At 48.3% G+C, this 20,032-nt stretch overlaps 1 protein-coding gene across 1 annotated transcript; it reads right to left on the bottom strand.

The window, feature by feature from the left end:
• Positions 1-612: 612 nt before the first annotated feature.
• Positions 613-19,800, bottom strand: LOC142590808 (uncharacterized). The gene is made up of 9 exons (XM_075703212.1): positions 19,749-19,800; positions 16,027-16,615; positions 15,142-15,293; positions 6,949-7,204; positions 5,815-5,972; positions 4,545-4,636; positions 3,985-4,143; positions 2,307-2,376; positions 613-710 (listed from the first exon to the last, which is right to left on the bottom strand). The coding sequence occupies exons 1-9, from the start codon at positions 19,798-19,800 to the stop codon at positions 613-615; spliced, it is 1,626 nt and encodes a 541-aa protein (XP_075559327.1).
• Between the last annotated feature and the right edge of the window lie 232 nt (positions 19,801-20,032).

The following is a 20,032-nucleotide window of genomic DNA, read 5'->3' as shown; positions in this document are numbered from 1 at the left end:
CGCCACCAAGGCCTTGTTGTTATTTTGCCTAATGTCATACGCATCTTTTTGATGCGGATGTTTGATTCGGTGATACGCGCAGATACGCGGAGGCGAGCGCCATCTGGTAATACTGCCAGGAACCCAGAGGCCCACGCGGCACGCGCCTCCCACTGCGATTGGTTGTGTTTTTGACGTCGGACACGAGAAATGCATTGGGGGGTTGAGGCATACAGCTTCGATTTAAAAAGTTCTCTTACAAATAAGGGAAACGCAATAACACCGCGATAGATGCTGTATTGATTTTTATTCAAATCAAGGGAACAAATACATAACTTGGCTTTTTGTTGCACCTTATTACCTCCTGAGACCGCAACTACACTATGGGAAGATGCCACTGAAATCTCGGACACGAGAAGCAGTGTTAACGTACACCTCTGAACGCGTTCGTCCATTTCTGCCTTTCTACTTTTCTGCTATGTCCGGAAGGACATTCGGCTCCTGATTCATTTGAATGTGATTCTTTTCTTTTAACTCTTGCTTCGCGCGTTTATCGGCATCTGAAAATCCTTTAGTTGGCCATGAGTGGGTTTAGCCAGAGATCTCTTAGCGGCGCGTCTTTTTGCTTTCTGTTCACAGGTCATGGCGCGGAAAGTTTCTCCAAGTGGTCCTGGCGTAGTGGTTCTTGTGAACCACGAACTCTGAGTTGAGGCTGCTTGAGTTCTTGCAACCTGCATAGATCCCGGATAAGCATTTCATGGAATGGCGTTTGTGAGACGCATTGAGTTGATTGTCCGAGTGCCTTCGAGAGGCACCTAGACAGCTCACAGCAGTTGTTCTTGCCTAACATGGGATATTGACGCCAGAACGTAGCCAAAGTAGCTATAGTCGGCTTGATGAAGGATGACGCAAATAAATAAATGGTGTGTACGAACAAATAAAGATTCGCTTACGAAATAAATTAACAGTTACAGAATGTGTACGAATGACTCAACGAGGACGTAGAAAGAAACAGACGCACGGAGACAGCGCTGTCCTTGTGTGTCTGCTTCTTTGTATATCCTTGTTTAGTCGCGCTTACACATTCTATCACGGATTCAAACAACTAGCCCGTCAACGTGTTTTAACTAGCGTGCAGTTTGGGCGAGTTGGTATGTCATAGCTGTTTAAGGCTAGTAGCGCCGCTCAGGACGAGCACCTTTTGATTACCCCTACCTCTTTCCTTTTTTGCTCGTCCTGAGCGGCGCTACTAGCCTTAAACAGTGTTTTAACTAAATTAACCAGCACGGTGTCATGCGCGCAGAGGTAAACATGAACACGCATCGCTCGATGAGAGCGGAAACTGTCTATGGAAACGCTGGAGTTAGGAATCGCGGCAGCAGTAATCGCGGCGGCAGCAGCGATTGACTTCCGTGCATCTGCCGCTCCAAAGCGTACGAAACGTCGAAAGCACAGAGCATACAAAGGTACCGGCACTACGCGCACTCTGAAAAAAATCGCAGATCGCTTTGAATATGAGGCCGCGCGGGCGCGCACTTCAGCCACGTCGCAGACCGCTTTCAAGACATGCGAGCGCCCGCAACGCGTCCCTACGGCGTTCGTCAAAGGCGTCCACTACGGCGTCCGCAATTCACGTGGCCAACGCCGTAGACCCCGTGGTTGTCTCCCCTCTGTGCGGAGTGGCGGGCCGGGAGGACACCGCAGCAGCCGCCGGAATAGAACGTTCCTCCTCCGCCGCTTGAACCCCCTTCCTCGCGCACCACAGGAGAGGGCACGCATACGGGCTACGTACTACACCTTCGCCGGTATACCGCCTTTGTGAAAATAAAGTTTTTCATTCATTCATTCACTCACTAGCGCAAGCGAGATTGAACCGCATTCGCCGGCTAACCCTCACACGCTTTGACTCATACGGAACCTTACGGTGACGCCGACGGCAGTAATGCGCCTGGAGTGTCCATATAATTGCTATCGCAATAACATAAAGATACCGAAAGGAAGAACTAGTTAAACGAAACAAACATAAAAACGCAACACATCTAAATGCACACCCACGCATCACAGGCACTCACATTAATAATATTAAAGCATGATTTTATAGTGGAAGGCTTTTGGGAGTAGAGCAGTCGAGCTGTAAATGTTTGCTGTTTTGCATGCCTGTAGGGCTTCGACGCTAAGTTGTGGTTGCCGCACAAAATAAACTTGGTGCATTAGCTGGGACGTTACTACAGTGACTCTCCTCAGGACCCCACACGCACTCCTATCATTAGCAGGCAATGTTATATTTTCTACAAGAGCGTCCTGGCTGGCTCGGTTCGTCAACTCACCCAACAACTTGATTGTGCGCTCAAGCTCGGTCCTGAGTATTTCGAGAACTCTGTCCACGCCTTGCTTGCCCTGCGCAGAGAGAGACAGAGGAAAAACAATGCTCATGTGCTGCGAGCATCAATCAACAAATTGACTTTGGAACTGTGGGTGCGCACGAAAGCACAAGCATGCTTTAAGGAATTATGGATATTGGCTACGATTCGTTTCGAACTATTACATGCCTCTACTAGTAAAAACAAATGATAATTGAAAGTATCTGCTTCCAGAACAACTGTGCTATAGCATCGATTATCCATATTGGAAGAGTGTGACCTATAAGGATTGTTAGCTTGGCTTACAGATCTTTAGCAAAGCAATTATGTAATTCAGGTTTAAGGAGGGCTCAAATGCGATAGGAGAGTGATAGCCTTCGCCCCATATCCATCATTGCATTACAGGATAAGCATTTCAGATATGTTACAGGCAAATATGTACTAACTGTGTGATACCAGCACTAAATGAAATGTAAGGAGCAAGGCATTACGCGAAGCTGTATGGCTTCACATATACGCAACGGCAGAGCTAGAAGAGACCATTAAAAAGTAACGCCATATCACAGTCCTGCTGCGCATTTGTGAGTCGCCTGCGAAAGGTCCAGCCACTCGTTTTTCCATAAAAGACGTACAATAAATCTTGATATTGAGCACATTTTACCTGTTTAGAGGTGGCTAAAAAAAGGCCGACGATTACGATTTTTGGTAATGTTATCTATGAGGGCAGCTGCTGCCTTATTTCAACAACAGGCAACCGCATACAGAACGCGCAGTACCGAGCGGAGGCGGTTCTGCGTTTAGGATTGAGCAGCACACACCGCGATCCGCTGCTATCGAGCCGGCACTCTGGCGACGCGCCATCGTGCCATCTTATAGCGGATCACCGCCGAGGAGAGGGGGGGGGGAGATTAGCAATTATTTAATGTTTCTTCTGAGGTGGGATGAGGAAACAGATGCAGAACGGGGGTGTTGAGTAGAGGTCACACACTAACTGACTAGGAAACAGGCCTCAATGTGGCCGCACAAGGTTAGGGTAAGAAGTAGAAGTGAGGGGACGAAACGCTATAACTGTCTTTCGAGTCACCGCAATGGCACTGCGCCAGGTAAGAGGAGGTGTAAGGCAAGAGTGAAATTGGGAGAAGGACCGCCAGGCGCATGCACAATGCCACTGAGGAATGCGCCCCGTAAACGGGGATGTGAGACACGGCTGAGAGCCGTACAGCTACGCGGCGTCGAGAAGCAGGAGTGGAGAGCCGTGAATCACGCGCGAGGCGCCAAGGAGCGCCCGCCGCCGGCACCGCGGCAGTGTCGTGACAGCGGGAGAAGGGACGGCGAGGACGGAGTGGACGTTAGCGGCGAGAGTCGCCGCAACGGCGCTGGGCGGTGGAAGGGGGTGAGAAGATAGGCGAGAACACGTGATCCGGCTTTGGAGGACAAGGGGAAAGCAAGGCGGGCGCCGCGCGCGAGAGATCGACGGTGACGCGAAGCGCAGGAACGGGCGCCAAAGAGCTGCGTTCTGAAAAGCTGGTCACAGCTTTGTTGTTAGTCTATTCAGAGAAAGGTTGCCGTGCTGAGTACGTCTGCCATGACTGTAATCGTGTTAATGGCTAAAGAGGGCAGAAATGGCACCGGTGTCTCGTGTTACATTGTAAGCGAGGCCCCAGATGAGCGGTCTGCCCACGAACACCGCCCGGGCTCCGAGACTGAGTGCCTTGACCACGTCAGCACCGCTGCGGACTCCGCTGTCCAGGTAGATCTCCAGGCGACCGCCTATCGCCGACACGATCTCGGGCAGCGCTTCGATCTGAAAGACACACAAGGAAGTGCTAATTCTCATTCCATTTTTAAGTTCAGAGTCATTGCACATTGTGTTAATTACATATTTTCCTCACTTTAATTAGGGGGATTCTCCGGAAGGCATGGGTAGTAAAAATGAACAAAAATGTAGTCGAATTACCACGTGCAGAACTGTGTGATGCAGGTACTACAGCGACGAGTTAGCAAATTTGTTGTCCGATATCGAACGGGTAATGTCTTCAACTTTATGGGTTTTGCTTTCCCAGGTCCCATAACGATATTCGCCTTCACTCCCCATTGTGCATTAGCATACATCACCTGTTTGCAAGTAGAGCATTGACAAATAAAGATCACCTTATTCTCAAGATTAAAATTCTTCAAAAGTCCAATATTCAAGGAAATACGCACCGTGGCCGGCGTTCCATCTAGTTGGCGGCCTCCGTGGTTGGATACCAAAATGGCAGCTGCGCCGTGGTGGTAAGCTTGGAGAGCGGCCTCACCTGCGCAGTGAGGAATAGGACAGCCCAGGAGTGTGGATAGGTTCTCGAAAGGGTTCTCGCAGACATCGTAATCACAATTGAACTAAATAAATAGCCACGACCTTCCGAATGAAGATCTGAAGATGACAGGATAAGGTGACACGCGTTACCGCAGATTTCGGCCCGCTTTTACTGCCGTGGTTCCGCCATCCCACGGATTACGTGTGGGGTGGCATTTTGTCCCCCTTTGGCCTCTCCGGACCCCATGTTGTGCCGAAAAGTGTGGTGGTGCCACGTTAAAGACTCGAGGTGCAAGCGGCAAAGCAAAACACTGGAGGGAGTCAGACAGCAGCACGTATACGATATTATAATGGTTGGAAAGCGAACCATTTCTTTGCTCTCACATGATTGGTCTGAACGGCGCTTTTCGATTCTGATCAATCACGCCAGCGAAAGCGAATGGTTCGCTTTTCCAAAGCATTATAAGGTATTCCAGCAGAACTTTTTGTTGGGCTAGTTGGTGCATATTACTGAAGTACTATAGCGCCAAACAGACGACACAAGAAGACACAAAAGCGCTCGTCCGTGTCTCTTCTTCTTGTGTCGTCTGTTTGGCGCTATAGTACTTCAGCATTATAAGGTCCAGTAGCCTCGTAAGACGCACCACCACTACCTACTCGTAGGCTTCCTCGCTCCACCTAAATAGGACGTCTCAATGCCTTGGTTAAAGAAGCCGTACCCAAATGAAAGCACACTGACCACGCTGTGTTCATAACGCCTTACCTATAACGCATTTGTTGTTGGAAGCAGGTAAACGATGCAGAAACGCAAGTGCAGAATTTACTGAACAGCTTGCATAACATTTCTACTTGAGATAAACAAAAGCCGGAATAAGTGCTGAATCTCGTTTCTATCATTTTAGGCCTCGCACAATCGACTGATAGCCCGGTGCAGCAAACGTCTTTATGATCGGTGGAAGTGCTAGGTAGGCATCACAACTATAACCCTGGAACTTCGCTCCCGGATACTGCTAGCTACCGTACTCGAGCGCTTTCCTCTTGACTTGCGCGTTTGCGACGGTGAGACTCGCGTTGCTACTCTTCTTCATCACAAAATACGCTGCTTTAGCGCTGTTTGTTCCAAATAATGGCACGACAGCAGCTGCAATTTTTTATCGCTGTTCATGCAGGAGTACTGACGTGTGAGCAGTCCCTTGGCGACGATGGGAAGTCCGGTGATTCTCTTCAGCCAACCGATGTCTTGCCACGACACGGCGCGGGAGATGTGGCCGTCCACGTCCTCCTGGGCGCCCGACTGGATGTTGGACTTTTCGTGCCAGCCCTTGAGGTTAGCGAAACTGTGCGCGACGAAGACGGTGCTCCAATCATTCAGAGGTAACGCATACGCCATGCCAATGTGTACAGAGTAAGAGGAGATACTATAATGCATTGATGAACACAAAGAGAGGGACGGACGGACGGAGCTATCAATCGACCGATCGATCGGCAGAGAAGGACATACATACATACATACATACATACATACATACATACATACATACATACATACATACATACATACATACACATACATACATACATACATACATACATACATACATACATACATACATACATACATACATACATACATACATACATACATACATACATACATACATTCCGATATCAGGACTGCGAATGCAATTCCTAGAGTTGCATGAAAACAAAACTACTCCCTGTCTTGTCCCTGCGCTTCACGTTAAATAATTGTCGGACACCAACTAGCACGCTTACAACCCTTGCGTTTGTCCCACTTCTTGCTTTCACTGCTATGTTTCATGGGATGCATCTGCTAAGCCACATTTCGCTCTTGCATCACATCTACCTATTCATATTAATTTCCTCTGCCAAGGTTGCTTCCACCACGTCTTAGCATATAGTTATGCTGAAAAGCTGAGCTTGCAACTACGATCGTACCTGAAGTTTTTCATATATTTGGTAGTACAGTATGAAGAAGTGATCTAACAGCGCAAGGTACTACAAAGAAGACTTGGTAATTCTTTAATATTTCAGTACCGAGGAAATTATTCTTTAATGTGCTCTGTGCAGCCCCTGCTTTCAAACAAGAACGGCAAGGTGTGCCTGCACTACTTAATTCTGTATTCCTCCGGTTCTTCATATTAGGCGCCTTTCTATTTATTACTTAGTCGTCCGGGTTTGTTATTATTGATTGTAAGATAGCCAGCTCTGCGGTCACCCATGTTCTAAGGTTTACATACTCCTTTGCAAGCGACAAGGGAGATCAGGAGCACGGTCGGTCGTTCGACTCACGTCACGTTGGGGGGCAGGACGAATCGGTTCTTGGCCGGGCCCAGCTTGTGGCCGACGACGGGTGAGTCGGCGGTCAGCACGATGGCCGAGTATCCCGCTCTGGCTGCACGCTTGACCATCCACTCGGTGACCGACCGGTCGCGGAACAGGTACGCCTGGAACCAGAGCAGGCAGCGAGGCGCTTTCCTGCGCACCTCCTCCAGCGACGTGGTGCTTAGCGAGCTGAGGATCATCACGGTGCGGGCGTCCTGGGCGGCTGCGCGAGTGGCCAGGGGCGAGCGTCATCGGCCAGCAGTGTGCAGGGACGCGGCTTCGAATACGAGCAAGCTTTTCTGAACAGCGTCGTATCGCAAAATTGAGCTATTTTTGTTGTTGTGGTTGAGAGGAAGCTCAGCGGCTCCTATCTAAATTCATGGAAAATGAGAAACCGTTTTCTCGGCAATTTTATGCAGTTTGTTGCATTGAAACGAAGAATGTAAAAATCTAGTGGCTGTCGGCAGGGAAGTTGAAGTTTAGGTTGTAAATATATTAATAAATATTTATAAAAATGACAAATTTTCAGAAAACGGTACTCTCAAGGTTGCAACATTGTAACTCAGGAATAAAAAGATGATATCACAATTCTGTAACTTGCGTGTAATACTACTTCTAAAGGGAACAAAATTAATTCAATGTACATGGGTCTCACATACATCACTCGTATGCGAGTGGGACTTTTGCAATACCCTTGTAAACAATGCAAGAAATTCACGTACGATATAAATTTATGCGTCAGACCTGTTCCCTTTAGATGCCTTGGCGGATACAGATTACAGGGCTGCAATATCTGTTTTTACTACGGAGATACGAATTTATAAACTTCATGCCTCTTTTTTTTTTTCAAGCTTACCAATTTTTCAGAATTCCTGTTAAAAACTTCACGCCCTAAAACAAAATACCGTTTCCAACAGTCACTAGCATCCAACCTTTTCTCTCAAATACAACAAATTTCATTAAACTAGGCCTAGTGGCTATGTCAGTAAAGCGTTTATACGTGTTACATGTATTTCAATTGGCGCCACCTCAGTTGGGCCCAAGGTAAAGCTTCCTCTTGAACATGATTGTCCATCAACTCGTCGGAAGAGCCGTTAATTATTCATAAGCCGAATAGTAAGTTCTAAATATTCAATTCAGAGTTCTGTTCCACAGACACGCAAACTTATATACTATATCATGACGCCATGTACGGCCTGGCCTTCCCAGGTGTGCATCAACGGCAGCAACAATAGCCATCGCGCATGACCACCCTATCAATACGTATATTCATGTCGACTCCTTAAGGGTGCACATCAGGCACTCCCGGCATCAAAAAGAAAACGGAGATGTCATCTATCGCCCTCAAACAAACCGTCCTTTCCTTCTTACATGAAAAACACAGCGAACGCACTCACGTTTACACGGACGGTTCTGTCTCCTCTAAAAGTTCAGCTGGAGCAGTGGTGCTTCCCGCTCAATCTGTCACTGTCAAATTCAAGACGTCTCACGTTGCATCATCGACAGCTGCAGAACTCGCAGCTATCCGTGCTGCTCTGGAGTGTATAGGTCCCAAATCACAACATTCATGGTCTATCTTTTGTGATTCAAAGGCAGCTCTCCAGTGTCTGCTGTCCCCTTTCAACCATGGACCAAATGTACAATTAGTCGCAGACATCCGACTACTCCACCATTACGCGATCGACAAGGGACAAAACATCATCTACCAGTGGATACCGGGTCACTGCGGAATTTCGGGAAATGACAGTACGGATGACACTGCCCGGTCGGCCCATGATGGTGCCCAGATTGTACCCATACTGCTGTGAAGAACAGATGCAGCCACAAGTCTTCGCTCCCTCGCACGCGAGCTTACGCTAACTCAGTGGAACACCAGTGTATTCACGAACACATGTCTTCACAGATTGGATCCAAGTTTGCAACTCCGTCTTCCACCAGGGTTGCCACGAGCGGAAGCGACACTGCTGTGCCGCCTACGGCTCGGCGTGGCATTCACGAACTCCTATGCCTTCCGCATTGCAATGGCCGACAGCCCTGCTTGCGAGACCTGCGGATGCGAAGAGACGATCGCGCACCTCCTCTGTGACTGACCACGTTACAATGTGCCAAGAAAAGGGCTCGTGACCGTGCTCGAAAAACTGGACAATCGCCCCTTCACAGAAGAGAAAGTTCTAGGACACTGGTCCAGACGGGTTTCGGCACTCAAGGCCTTAAGGGCTTTGCTCAAGTTCTTAAGGACATGTGAATTGTGCGAACGCCTTTGACTATTGTTGCGCGTAAGATCGCGTTACTGTGTGCATTTTTCTTGTTTTTTTTCTTCTCTCTTCCTTCTTCTATTCCCTTTACCCCTTTCCCCAGCACAGGGTAGCCAGCCGGTATTTACACTGGCTAACCTCCCTGTCTTTCCTTCCATTTTGTCTCTCTCTCATGTACAGCCCCATATTTGGTAACATTGTGCCACATGATGCAGCCCGCACACACACGCTCTCTTTCTTTCACGTCACGCTTCCGTTGAGCTTTGGATAGCCCACATTACACCATACATCAGTGTGCAATAGATCGTATTTTGTTGCACTGCTGTTGTGAGTTTCTGTCGGTGTTGCTATATGGTGCGTAATAAAGCACCATATAAAGCCGGAATTTCGCGAATCACAACATCGCGTGTCGTTTGCAGGAAGCCTTTGCAGAGATACAGCGTCAATTGAGGTAGCAGTGAACTATGCCGTGAAACTTTGCGCTAAACATACGGGGGACAAAGAAAGATACACAAGGAAGAACGTTCTTTCTTGTCCAGCTTTCTTTGTACCCGCGTGTTTGCTACCCCAGTGTAGGGAAGCAAACCGGGTACTAGTCTGGTTGTCCTCCCTGCCTTTCCTGTCCTTGCTTTCTCTCTTTCAAGTTAATCAACTCTAACTAGGCCGGCTCGCAGTGAAACTATGCCGGCAAAATTAAGCCCTCTAACGCTCTGTGAAACCTCACAGTGTCTTTAGGGAGTTTTAGGCTGTCCGATATTCGGGCGAACGCGAACGGTTTGGGTGGATTTCGGATTGGGCGGAGCGGTACACGGGAGTGGTTTAGTCGCCGTTCAGGGTGGAGGCGCCCTTTGTCCCACTCCTCGCCTCCTTTCAAAAGCACCAGCGCCATATTGGTTCTCTCTGGCGCGTTCGTGTACTGCCGTTGGTGCTAGCCGGACGCCTTTCTTCAGCGCGCTTTTGGCCAGCTTGGTGTGTGCGTGTCTGCGTACGTTTGTGTATGCGTGTTTGCGTACTTAACGTGCTTTCATCTGCGAGCGATCATGCTTGTGCGTGTGTTTGTATGTGCGTATGTGTACGCGTTTATTAATGCTTGTGCGTGTGTCTGTGTGTATGTATTTGTGCATGATTGTGCACTCGTGTTTTCTGCTTCCGCCTACGTGTGCGTGCGTGCTTATGTGTGTGTGCGTGTATGTATGTGTGCGTGTGTTCGTGCATTTGCGTTTGCATGCGTATTTGTGTGTTTACTTCGGTGCTTGTATGTGTGAGCGTGTTTGTGAGTGCGTTGTGCGTGCTTGCGCGTGCTCACGCAATATATCATGCAGGAGGAAGCACCGTGCGCGACTGGTCAAAACGTATTGTTGAGCTGCTGGGTTTTTCACTGCTTGCAAACGGCGCCGCAGAGTACGCATGACCTGTACTGCCACAAGGCACCTTATCAACGTCTTTTTGTCTCCTCTGTCTGTTGTGTTCTCTTACGCCTCATTTTAATGCGTCAACATTAAAACACTCATGCGAAGGAAAACTCTCGGCGTCCGTCGCTTACGTCGCGGCGTGGGAGAGATGCAAAGAGTGGAGAGGAAGAGGGAAATGTGTGACGTAACACGTGGAGAGAAGAAAGGAGTGAGAGCAGGTGAATGGTTGTGTAAAGGAGGGAGCAGGTGGTGTGACGTCAAACCTACCAATAGGAATGCAGGGGGCACATGACGTCGCGCTTCGGCGCCCACAACTGGCAGTCTGCTATATTCGCGACTCCAACTAAACGCTCGCTACCTAGCGGCCGCGCCAATCCAGGTTCAGGCTTCAAGCGAAAGAGGGTGTCCTGTCACGGCATGCGTTGAATGCCTCGTAGTTCTCAAATCGCCGTGCACGCACAAGCCCCAAAATGAAAAAGAAAATATACGGATGTCTAAATACTTTTTGTTGTGTACTATTATGCGTGTCATCGCGGTGGAAAGCCAGCAATGTATGATTGCATCGTGTCCACAAAGAAGCAGACGACGCGAATCGGATCAGAAATTTCCGCATTGGGGTAAAGATGACTGATACTGAGCTGGTTAATGCGAAATATTTCACTCGGGACGACTGATTTTTTCCCGGTGAGTAAGCCTTTGCGTTCTTTTTATTTAAGTTATATACCTTGGTGCCGTTTCAAATAGTGGAGTCCACTTTGTTTAGACATGCGCTTTGATAAATTATAGTGATGGAGGCTTAAGCTTCATTTGGTTTTAATCCTTCGTGGTGTTCTGCCCCAGTATTAGTGTTACTGATGCTTTAACCAGCAGGTACATTCTCGCTAATGCACTTTGAGGCACGGTAGCAGGAATGATAACCGTCTCGGAAGGTCCGAAGTTGATCATGACACATAAACCGCGAGGCAACATATCTTTTTTTTATAGCATGCTTTAGATTAGCGGTTCAGGCGAAAGATGCTGTTTTCTCATTCAACATGGGTAATTAATTGTCAGTTTATTTGCTCCTCAAAAATTCAGCTGCAACTGTAAGCAGTGCTTGTTACAGCTTTCAACTGGTTCAGTTAGTTTCCAAATGCAAAAAAAAAAAAAAAAGAGGTCAGGCGTGCAGACAGGACACACGAGTAGAGAAGTGGACAACGCGAACGCCGAATATAACTGAAGGGAGCACTGAGGCGAAAACAGAGACACAAAACTCATCTGCGCAAGCTCAGGAATGGTATCACCACGTGTCAGTCAGGTAGATGTGCCGGTCTACGCGAGAGACAACTGTTAAGGCACTTAATTTCTCCCTTATGTAAAGTAATCCAAGGCTGACTCACGCATGCGCTTCCACCTTTATAGATATGCCATGCCTCGACCATAAGACGCGTATCTTCATTCTTATGCCTGTACAATATTGCGCATTCATCTAACTCTGGCGTGCAGTTAGAATCTTGGCAATGTAGGGATAGATTAGAAGGCGATCCACCGGTTAACGACCTTTTATATTCCATTAGCCTCTGATTGATACACCGTTCCGTTTGGCCAGAATTGGCCACAGCTAAGGGGAATTTTATAAACCACACCCATACGACAGTCAGTAAAACTGTTGTTCTTATTGTGCTTCACTAGACAAATATCTGTTCTTTTTTGCGTTTTACCTGCTCCTTTTTCCTCTGTACGGCAGCGCATATCTTACCTAGCTTATTGGGAGCAGTGAAAGTAACATTAACATCATATCTACTTGCAACTTTTTTAAGCCTGTGCGACACTGAATGAGTGTACGGAAAAGCCACTACTCTTTTTTTTTTTTGCTATTACTACTTTCTATATATAATCACGTCCGTCCCCCTCGAAACCGACTTCTTTAGGTGCTCAGCCACAGTGGCCAGTGCTACACTAGGATAACCTGCTTCTAATAGGCGCCGGACCTGCGCATTAAAACTGGCGCTCATTTTGTACATGCAGGATCTGCATGCCTGACCTCTTTTTTTTTTTTGCATTATGAATCCTTACCAACTAGCTCAGTTTTCTGTCGTTCTTAGTTTCCAAGTTATGCATTTAGACTAATACAACTGACTTTCGCAAAAGAAAACCATCGCTGAATTTTGGAAGCCTGTTGCAAGAAAACGAGCTTGGTCAGCCGATAGGTTATTATTCAAGCCTCACGTTTCACCGGGTTTGAGAATTGCTGCGGGCGGCAGGTATCTGCTGTGTTCCGGGGCCCTACCTCCGACACTGTGTACTGCGAGCACGAGCCAGTGATCGGACGCAGACGAGCTTATCACACTACTAGCTTACTTTTTCTAGCTTACTAGAAAAAGAAGGTGCACCCTAACTCACAAATGGAACTCACAATTGTTTTTACCCAAAGACTACGTAGCATTCAGCTGTTAGCCTCGCTCTATCAGCGAAGAATATCCATATTTAGCTTCTGAAAGCTCGACAGACGTTACTGTCTACATATTGTGAGTCACAATATGTAGACAGTAACGTGACGAGTCACAACGCGGAGTCGCCCGTGCAGGCGGGAAACAGGGGAAGTAGCGTCCCTGTAGCTGTGCAGCAACGCCGCGAACAAGTGCTTGCACCTTTTGTTTAGGCTCGCTACGCACGAACACTTCCTTTCTTTTCAACCTCCGGCTCGCTTGAAAGGCTCTTTGTCTTTAAAAAAGTCTGATGCGGCTCGACGGGCACTCCGGACGTTTGCACGCATAGCGCAACTATTTCCGCCATTTCGTCGCTGAAATCAAATCCTTGAGACCGATCTCAATAATATGATCGGCAGCAAGGGCGCTTTCAGCTTCCACGAAACAGCTCGATTCGATGCCACAGAAGAGAAACATGCGCATAGCACCAAGCGAAGAAGCCGCCGTGAGCATAGATGTCGTAGCTATCGTTGTTTATTTGGACAGTGTTGCCAGCACAAGTAGCGGATTCTGACGTCGCCTATAGGAGGGACGAGGGAATCGCGCTCTGGCGCGCTGCGGCGGGCTTGGCAGATTACCTGTGGCGTGTGACAGGTTGAAGCATGTATTGGGAAGGCGCTTGCCCTTGAGTGCAGTTCAAAATGGGTGCAGTGTCGTCAGTGGTGGGCTTGCGAAGGGTTAATGATGACGCAGTTCTGTCGTATCAACGAATTGGTCGACCAATAATTAGTCGATTAATCCCGTTTTTAAGGACGGACGCTGAAAGAACACTTGGTATATCTACTCGCCAATGCACACTATCTGATTGGATTTGGCCAAACGGTGCTGGATGACGACTTGGTAAATCCGAAGCGGTTGGCTGTCCCTTCGACGGGCAGCACCAAGTTTCCATGGCATGCTCCCCTGAAAAAAAGTATACTGACTAGGGATTCCGCGACAAAGCCGATTTTCTTCTCCCGCCTATGAATAAAACTTGAAATTGTTGATCGCATTCGAAACTTGGCATTGGGAAAGTTCCCATGCGCTCGTCAATCTCAGTCTGTGCGTCGGAGAAATTCAGTTCTATCGGTCAGCCCGTGGTCCAAAGCACGGGGACAAGGTACGCGCGCGATAGAACCGGCGCACCTTGCGTAAATCGCACTACAAATGTGGAGCATGCACCGCTGACGTAAACGCGACGTCACTGGCGTTTCCCGCTATGCGCCACGCTAACACTCTTTCTCGACCTTTTCGCGGAGGTGCACCGTGCCGCAATTCGCGTGCTCGGGAACGAGGCTCCCTTGGCCCGTGTGCCCCGCCCACCATACGTGCATGAACGCGTGCGTGAGTAGCGCTTGCAGCAGCCTTTGAGGTTCCCAACACTATCACTCATCGGCGCCGATAAAAAAAAAAATAGAGCAACAGACTAAGGACAGACAGGCTAGGATAAAGCTGGCCGAAACACCATTCGTAAGGAACATTTGCGCAACAGACGTACAAGTTAGCGTGCGCACACATGAACCAGCCTGAATAAACATTATATTGCTAAATAATAAGGACATGTACAACCTAAACAAACACACACTGAAGAAATGGTCTCCAGCTACCGACTCATTTTATTCCTTGAGTGGGGCTAGCTTTACATTGCAATCACTGCCAATACAGCCTGCGCGCTAACAGCAGAAGCGAAAAACATATAAACCTCTCGGAAATTCGTGCATTATACCAGGTAGAAATGCCCTATCGCAAACGACACTTATTTGACAAGCAGAGACAGTGAAGGTTTACCGACACATGCCGATACGAGCCTCACTCACTTCCCTTTTACTTCTATAATGACTTTCAGCAATGATCCTGAACGAACTCTTATCATAATGAGCCAACAAATATGAATTCAACCTTGGATGTTCTTTAAGTTGTATCTTTTTCGTGCCATCTCTTGTACTCGATGTACCCAACAAGCCTAGGAACTTGCGTGAAGTTTCAGGCAATCAGCAAGAAAACTAGTGTAAAGCTTCGGAGCAAAAGTGGCTTAGAGGCGCTTACCTTGTGCAGTTGCCGCTTCACCATCGTTGTGTGCCAATTTCTGCATGGCCGCCGGCGCAAATCCAATCGGCATCGAGATGCGGTGCCCCAGCACCGTTGTCGTCGTGTCGACTCGCGACACGTCCACCAACAATTTGGGCCGAAAACGGAGTCTGCACGTCGACAGCAAACGTGACGAACACGTAGGACGCGACTCAGAGCGAAGTTTCGTCATTTCTGAATTCAGTCTGAACAATCAGTCGAACAACTAGCTACGAACAACTTGAACAACTAGCTATGGGGGGGGGGGGGGAGGAGTGGCTTAGAACATCATATTTAATAGCTCCTTTCCGTGCTGTTCGACAGGGTCATAGAAGTCGTCGAGGCAAGTAACTCAGCTTTATAACCCCGAATAAACTGGCTGAAAGGGGGAAAACGAACCCTCGAACCCTCATTATCACCAAATATCGCGCAGTTATGCTCAGAATACAGCCTGAATGGCATGTTGTGCAACACTGTAACCACGCCGGAGCGCTCAGAAACGACCAGTCGTAAAATATCATAAAGTTCAACTTGGCAGAGAGGAGGATTCTGCAAGTGACACCAGAAGAGGCGAATCAGTGTGCACTCGGCTATCACAACTCTTCCTGCCAGAGAAGACCGTTTACGATGTTACGCACTCCGCATTGCATGAAATGTGGGCTTTATGTACGTATATTAGAATTCGGTATACCACTTGATAACCGGAATTCATGATACCTTTGATTGCGCTAGAGTTGTTTGCAAAGGCTACGCGCGTTTTTAGTTAGGCCAGCGGTCGTCGTTCTACAGGAAAACGTCTGCAAGCCATCTAGCTTGACAAATGCAGGCGGTAATCCTTAAAAGGAACAAGAAACTAGCGCTTACCTTTCGAAAGCTGCCGTGTTTTCTTTGAGCGTCTGCTGACGATCTGCTCCCGAGAAAAAGTATCTCCTGGCTTGCGGCTCCAGCTTGACCCTAGCCACCCGCTCGATGTTCGCGACCGTGAGCGCGGAGTGGTCCGACAATGGCGAAGGTTGGGAGGACAGGTCGAGATCCTGCTTCTTACTGGCATCTTCTCCGTAGTCTTCCCGCCAGGACATTCCTATCTCCAAGTCCAAATGGTCCGCCACGATTTCCGCGTATCTGGCCTTGTGAGTCTCGGAGAGTTGGGAGTCTCTTGCGTCGTCTGGACTCGGCGCTTCAGCGGCTACGCTGAACCTGGACGGAGAAGGAGTGCTGCCGTCCTTCCCAATGCGGTCAATGCTTGCGCTTACAGCGGCAGCAGCAGTGCCGCACTTCGAAATGCGTTGGACGACGCTGATTTGACGATGATTGAGGGCTGAAGCGTTGCCGCCGAAAGGCGGGCGTTTCAGCGGGGGCTCTTGTGTCGTTGTGCGCCGGGGGGTGTGACCAAGTTCGAACATAGGATGAGTCATCGACAGTGGGTGAGAATCGCCTGCTCTCACGCTGACATCTGAAATGCCGGAAAGAGAAAGGTGCATACTAGGTGTTTTTCCCTTGTCGTAATCAGCTACCAGCCTTCCTAAGTGTCGCCGAGTACCTCGACTCGTCGGAGCTCTCGGCGAGACTATAGGTAATTTATACAAAGGCGGATAGCCTAACGGTCATCCCACCACCTCCTATACGGTCTACCTCCAGCCTACTCCTCCGGTCGAACCCACGGCCCTCTGATGCTGCTGGGACGGCCCTCTACCTTTCTCCCTCCTTCCCTCTCTCTCTTTTAATTCCATCTCCCCGACCCTGCTGGCACTGAGCCGTGCTCCCTCATGGGTTGCAGAAGTTAGTGCTAGCATTTCCTCCTTCCCCACAAGAACCACTTCTCTGTTAGGCTATACAGAACCTGAAAATAAAGATTGCGTGCCGGAGACAGCACAATTCTAGTCCTTGAGCTTAAGAGTAGCAAGTTCGGCTTCTTGGCTATTCATGACTGTGGGTACAGCGCGAAGTAGACTGGACGGACAGACCGTTGACAGATCTGTGACAGACCTGTCACAGACCATTAAAAAGAATTTACAGCTGATAAAAGCGCCCGGCATTGTGAAACACAGCAACGCAGACATTAAAGTAAAGGATTCCTAGAGTACGGGCCGGTAAGCTACGTTGCCTTTTAGTTACTTCAGACAGCCTCGAATGCAGTAGATTAGCACGATATCTAAGCTGGGCAAGTTTTACGTTCAACATAGCGACAAGCGCACACGACGGTATAATCGCACCGTCGTCTTCCTCGTCGTCTACACTGTTTGCCCTTTTGAACCGAAGATCACTTTCCTCGATATGTAGGTCACAAGGTAACGCACAAAAAGAAGTTGTGCACCTCTGATCACAATGTCAATGGAACCCTCAGTTTTCTAAACAAACGCACGGCCGATTGAGCTTATCAGGCGTAACGCCCTTTCACATGTGTAGCTTCATGGAAATCAGCCTCCATTGTCGGGGACTTTGTATCTGAACTTAGTGTGCGGGAACGAGTCTTTTATTTCTATATATAATTTGTGATGTAATCACGACGCTCATGCTCAACACCACCAAACCAACAGGATGTCACCGTAGCAGCATGTAAAGATTCGCTAGTTAGTAAGCGATCATGACGAACAAAACAGCGATGCGTCTGTGTCTCCATTCACTGTCACGTTCTCGCGCTCTCTTGTTCTTCGGGCATATCAGACCGTCATGATGAGTCTTTACTCACCAGAGAGAGAGAGAGAGAAAGCTGGCCCTGAATGCTCTTACTATGCCAGAGGCAATAATAATGGCTATCAGCACAGAGTAGGTCTAGAGGAGCTATAAACTTAAAAGAGAAGGTAACTTGATAAAAAAAAAGAGCAAACCGGCAAATAAGTAGCACATTCACCTAAGCACGAACCAATCACGCGCAGTTAGAGCCATTTGTTTCGTGCACTGGCCGTTACCCGTGGCGGACTGCCCCTTACATTCATCTGCAGATCAGTTTCCTGCTACCTTTTCTATGCATAATTTCAGTCTGTGCATATGAATACTATATATATTAGAAGCAAATGTAGCGATAGCTTTTGCGTGTTTCCCCACTGAAACGCGGCCGCTGTGGCTGGGATTCGATCCCGCAACCTCGAGCTTAGCAGCGCAATGCTACTAAGCAACCACAGCCGACTATAGGTCAAGCAGCAGTAGCCACAGTAGCATGGATTCTTGTGTTAATGTCCTTGCAATTACTGTCGGAACTACGCTGCATGCCTGTCATTAGTATAAATTAGCTTCTAGCTTCTATTATTCGATGATTTCTGGAACATTGCCAGCAAAAATGAGTTATAGAAATGAAAGACTTAACATGCATGGCGAGTGCGACTAACCAAATATCATCTAGGTTTAACGGCACATATACTATAAAGTGCGGTGAATTGTTTAAGCACTAGAAATGTTCTAATCTAGTTGTCAAATTAAAATTGTGAAGCATTTAGGGCCTCTGAAGAAGTGTCACGAGGCTAGTACACGTCAAAACTTAAGCGGGAAAAATTATGTTATATGAAATAGATTTTTTTAGCGAATCTATGGCGTACCATAGAAAAATCTCACGATTGATGCACGAATCAGCCCAGCGTCAGGTTTTTCTCTAGTAATGTTAGTATGAAACTCTGAGCATCCTGCCGCCGATTCTACCGCTGAATATCTTTCAAGCGAGTTTCAGTTCTGTCTGTCTTACCGTGTCGTGAACCGTTACAGCCACCCAGTGAGCCATAACGTCTTGCACTCGTGCTGCGCCATGTCGAAGCGGCGGAGATGGTACAACGAAGAAATATGATGTATCTACTAGGACTATATACACTGCAGCTATGGACAGCTGATGAAACCTTTTGTCAAGAAAGCACACCATACAAACACCCAGCGTACTTGCCTAACATCCGCATGGCAAGGACGAATCATTCGTCAGATATTATGAAAGAAAGAAAATTCCTAATGGGGCAACTAGCCGGAGCTTAAATTTAAAGCAAGGTATATAAGTCCCTGGATGTAAATGTGTCGGGGAGGTTCCCTTTCTTTCATATCGTATGTGTACCTAATTGTAATTATAGTCACCGTAAGAGAACGCGTGATGATCATTTGATCATTACCCGCAAACGCCGGCGGCGACGACATAACGCAGCTACGCCACGGCACCGACCAACAGGCAGATGTCACGGATGTATAGAAAAAAGAAACGAAACTTTGCGTAGATATGAGAGTCGAGAAGTATGGTCGATAATGTTATTATCGGCTGCTACTATTATTAGCAAATGCCCACGATGAAGTAGGTTCGTCATTTATCTACCATCACAATGCTTCGCTGCTGATGGATAGTGACCTCGATAATATCTGCACTCACACGCGGGACGCTTGCATTAGTTTTTTCCCCCTCTTTTAACGCTTGCGTGTCAATGACTTCCCAGAACAAACGATCACATTTTAGCTAACACAGTGCCACGCTCTTCGGAAGCTGTATGCCACCCAGCTGTTCCACCGAAGACTCGCACCGTCTCAGAACGCGGCCCATGTTAGTGACCAGTTTCACTGACCTCGTGATAAGACGTTCGTCACTGCGATAAACCGAGTGCGGGAGGAGAGCGGGCACTCACATTGCGAGAGACAGGTTGCCACCAGGAGGGCGGCGAACTGGCCCGCAGGCATCGTGGTCCGTGCGCGGGCTGCGTTGGCCACCGCGCTGCAACGCGGCGTGGTTCTCAGCGCGATGCGGTCCGCTCCACTGGGTGGTGCTCGATCCGGCCTCGAACATCTCCCTGGACGGGCGAGCATTTTAATGCGCCAAGCTGGCGCCTGCTGCGACCCCCGAAGTGCCTGGCGACCCTCCTTTGGCTCGCGCGGGTCCGGTCGTGTCGAGGGGAAGCTTTCCCTCTGGCGC

Source organism: Dermacentor variabilis, chromosome 8 (genome assembly GCF_050947875.1).
Source record: "Dermacentor variabilis isolate Ectoservices chromosome 8, ASM5094787v1, whole genome shotgun sequence".
Classification (NCBI taxonomy): Eukaryota; Metazoa; Arthropoda; class Arachnida; order Ixodida; family Ixodidae; genus Dermacentor; species Dermacentor variabilis.
The sequence above is the reverse complement of the archived record's forward strand: the minus strand, read 5'-3'. Positions and strand labels throughout refer to the sequence as shown.

What these genes read in the sequence shown, in the direction of transcription:
- LOC142590808 (XM_075703212.1), bottom strand. Translation starts at nt 19,800, where the DNA reads ATGCCTGCGGGCCAGTTCGCCGCCCTCCTGGTGGCAACCTGTCTCTCG. An exon ending in TGAAGCGGCAACTGCACAAG is followed by an intron (nt 7,205 to 15,141) that starts GTAAGCGCCTCT and finishes CCACTCGCGCAG; the next exon opens with CCGCCCAGGACGCCCGCACC. An exon ending in TCTGGGGCCTCGCTTACAAT is followed by an intron (nt 2,377 to 3,984) that starts GTAACACGAGAC and finishes CTCTCTGCGCAG; the next exon opens with GGCAAGCAAGGCGTGGACAG.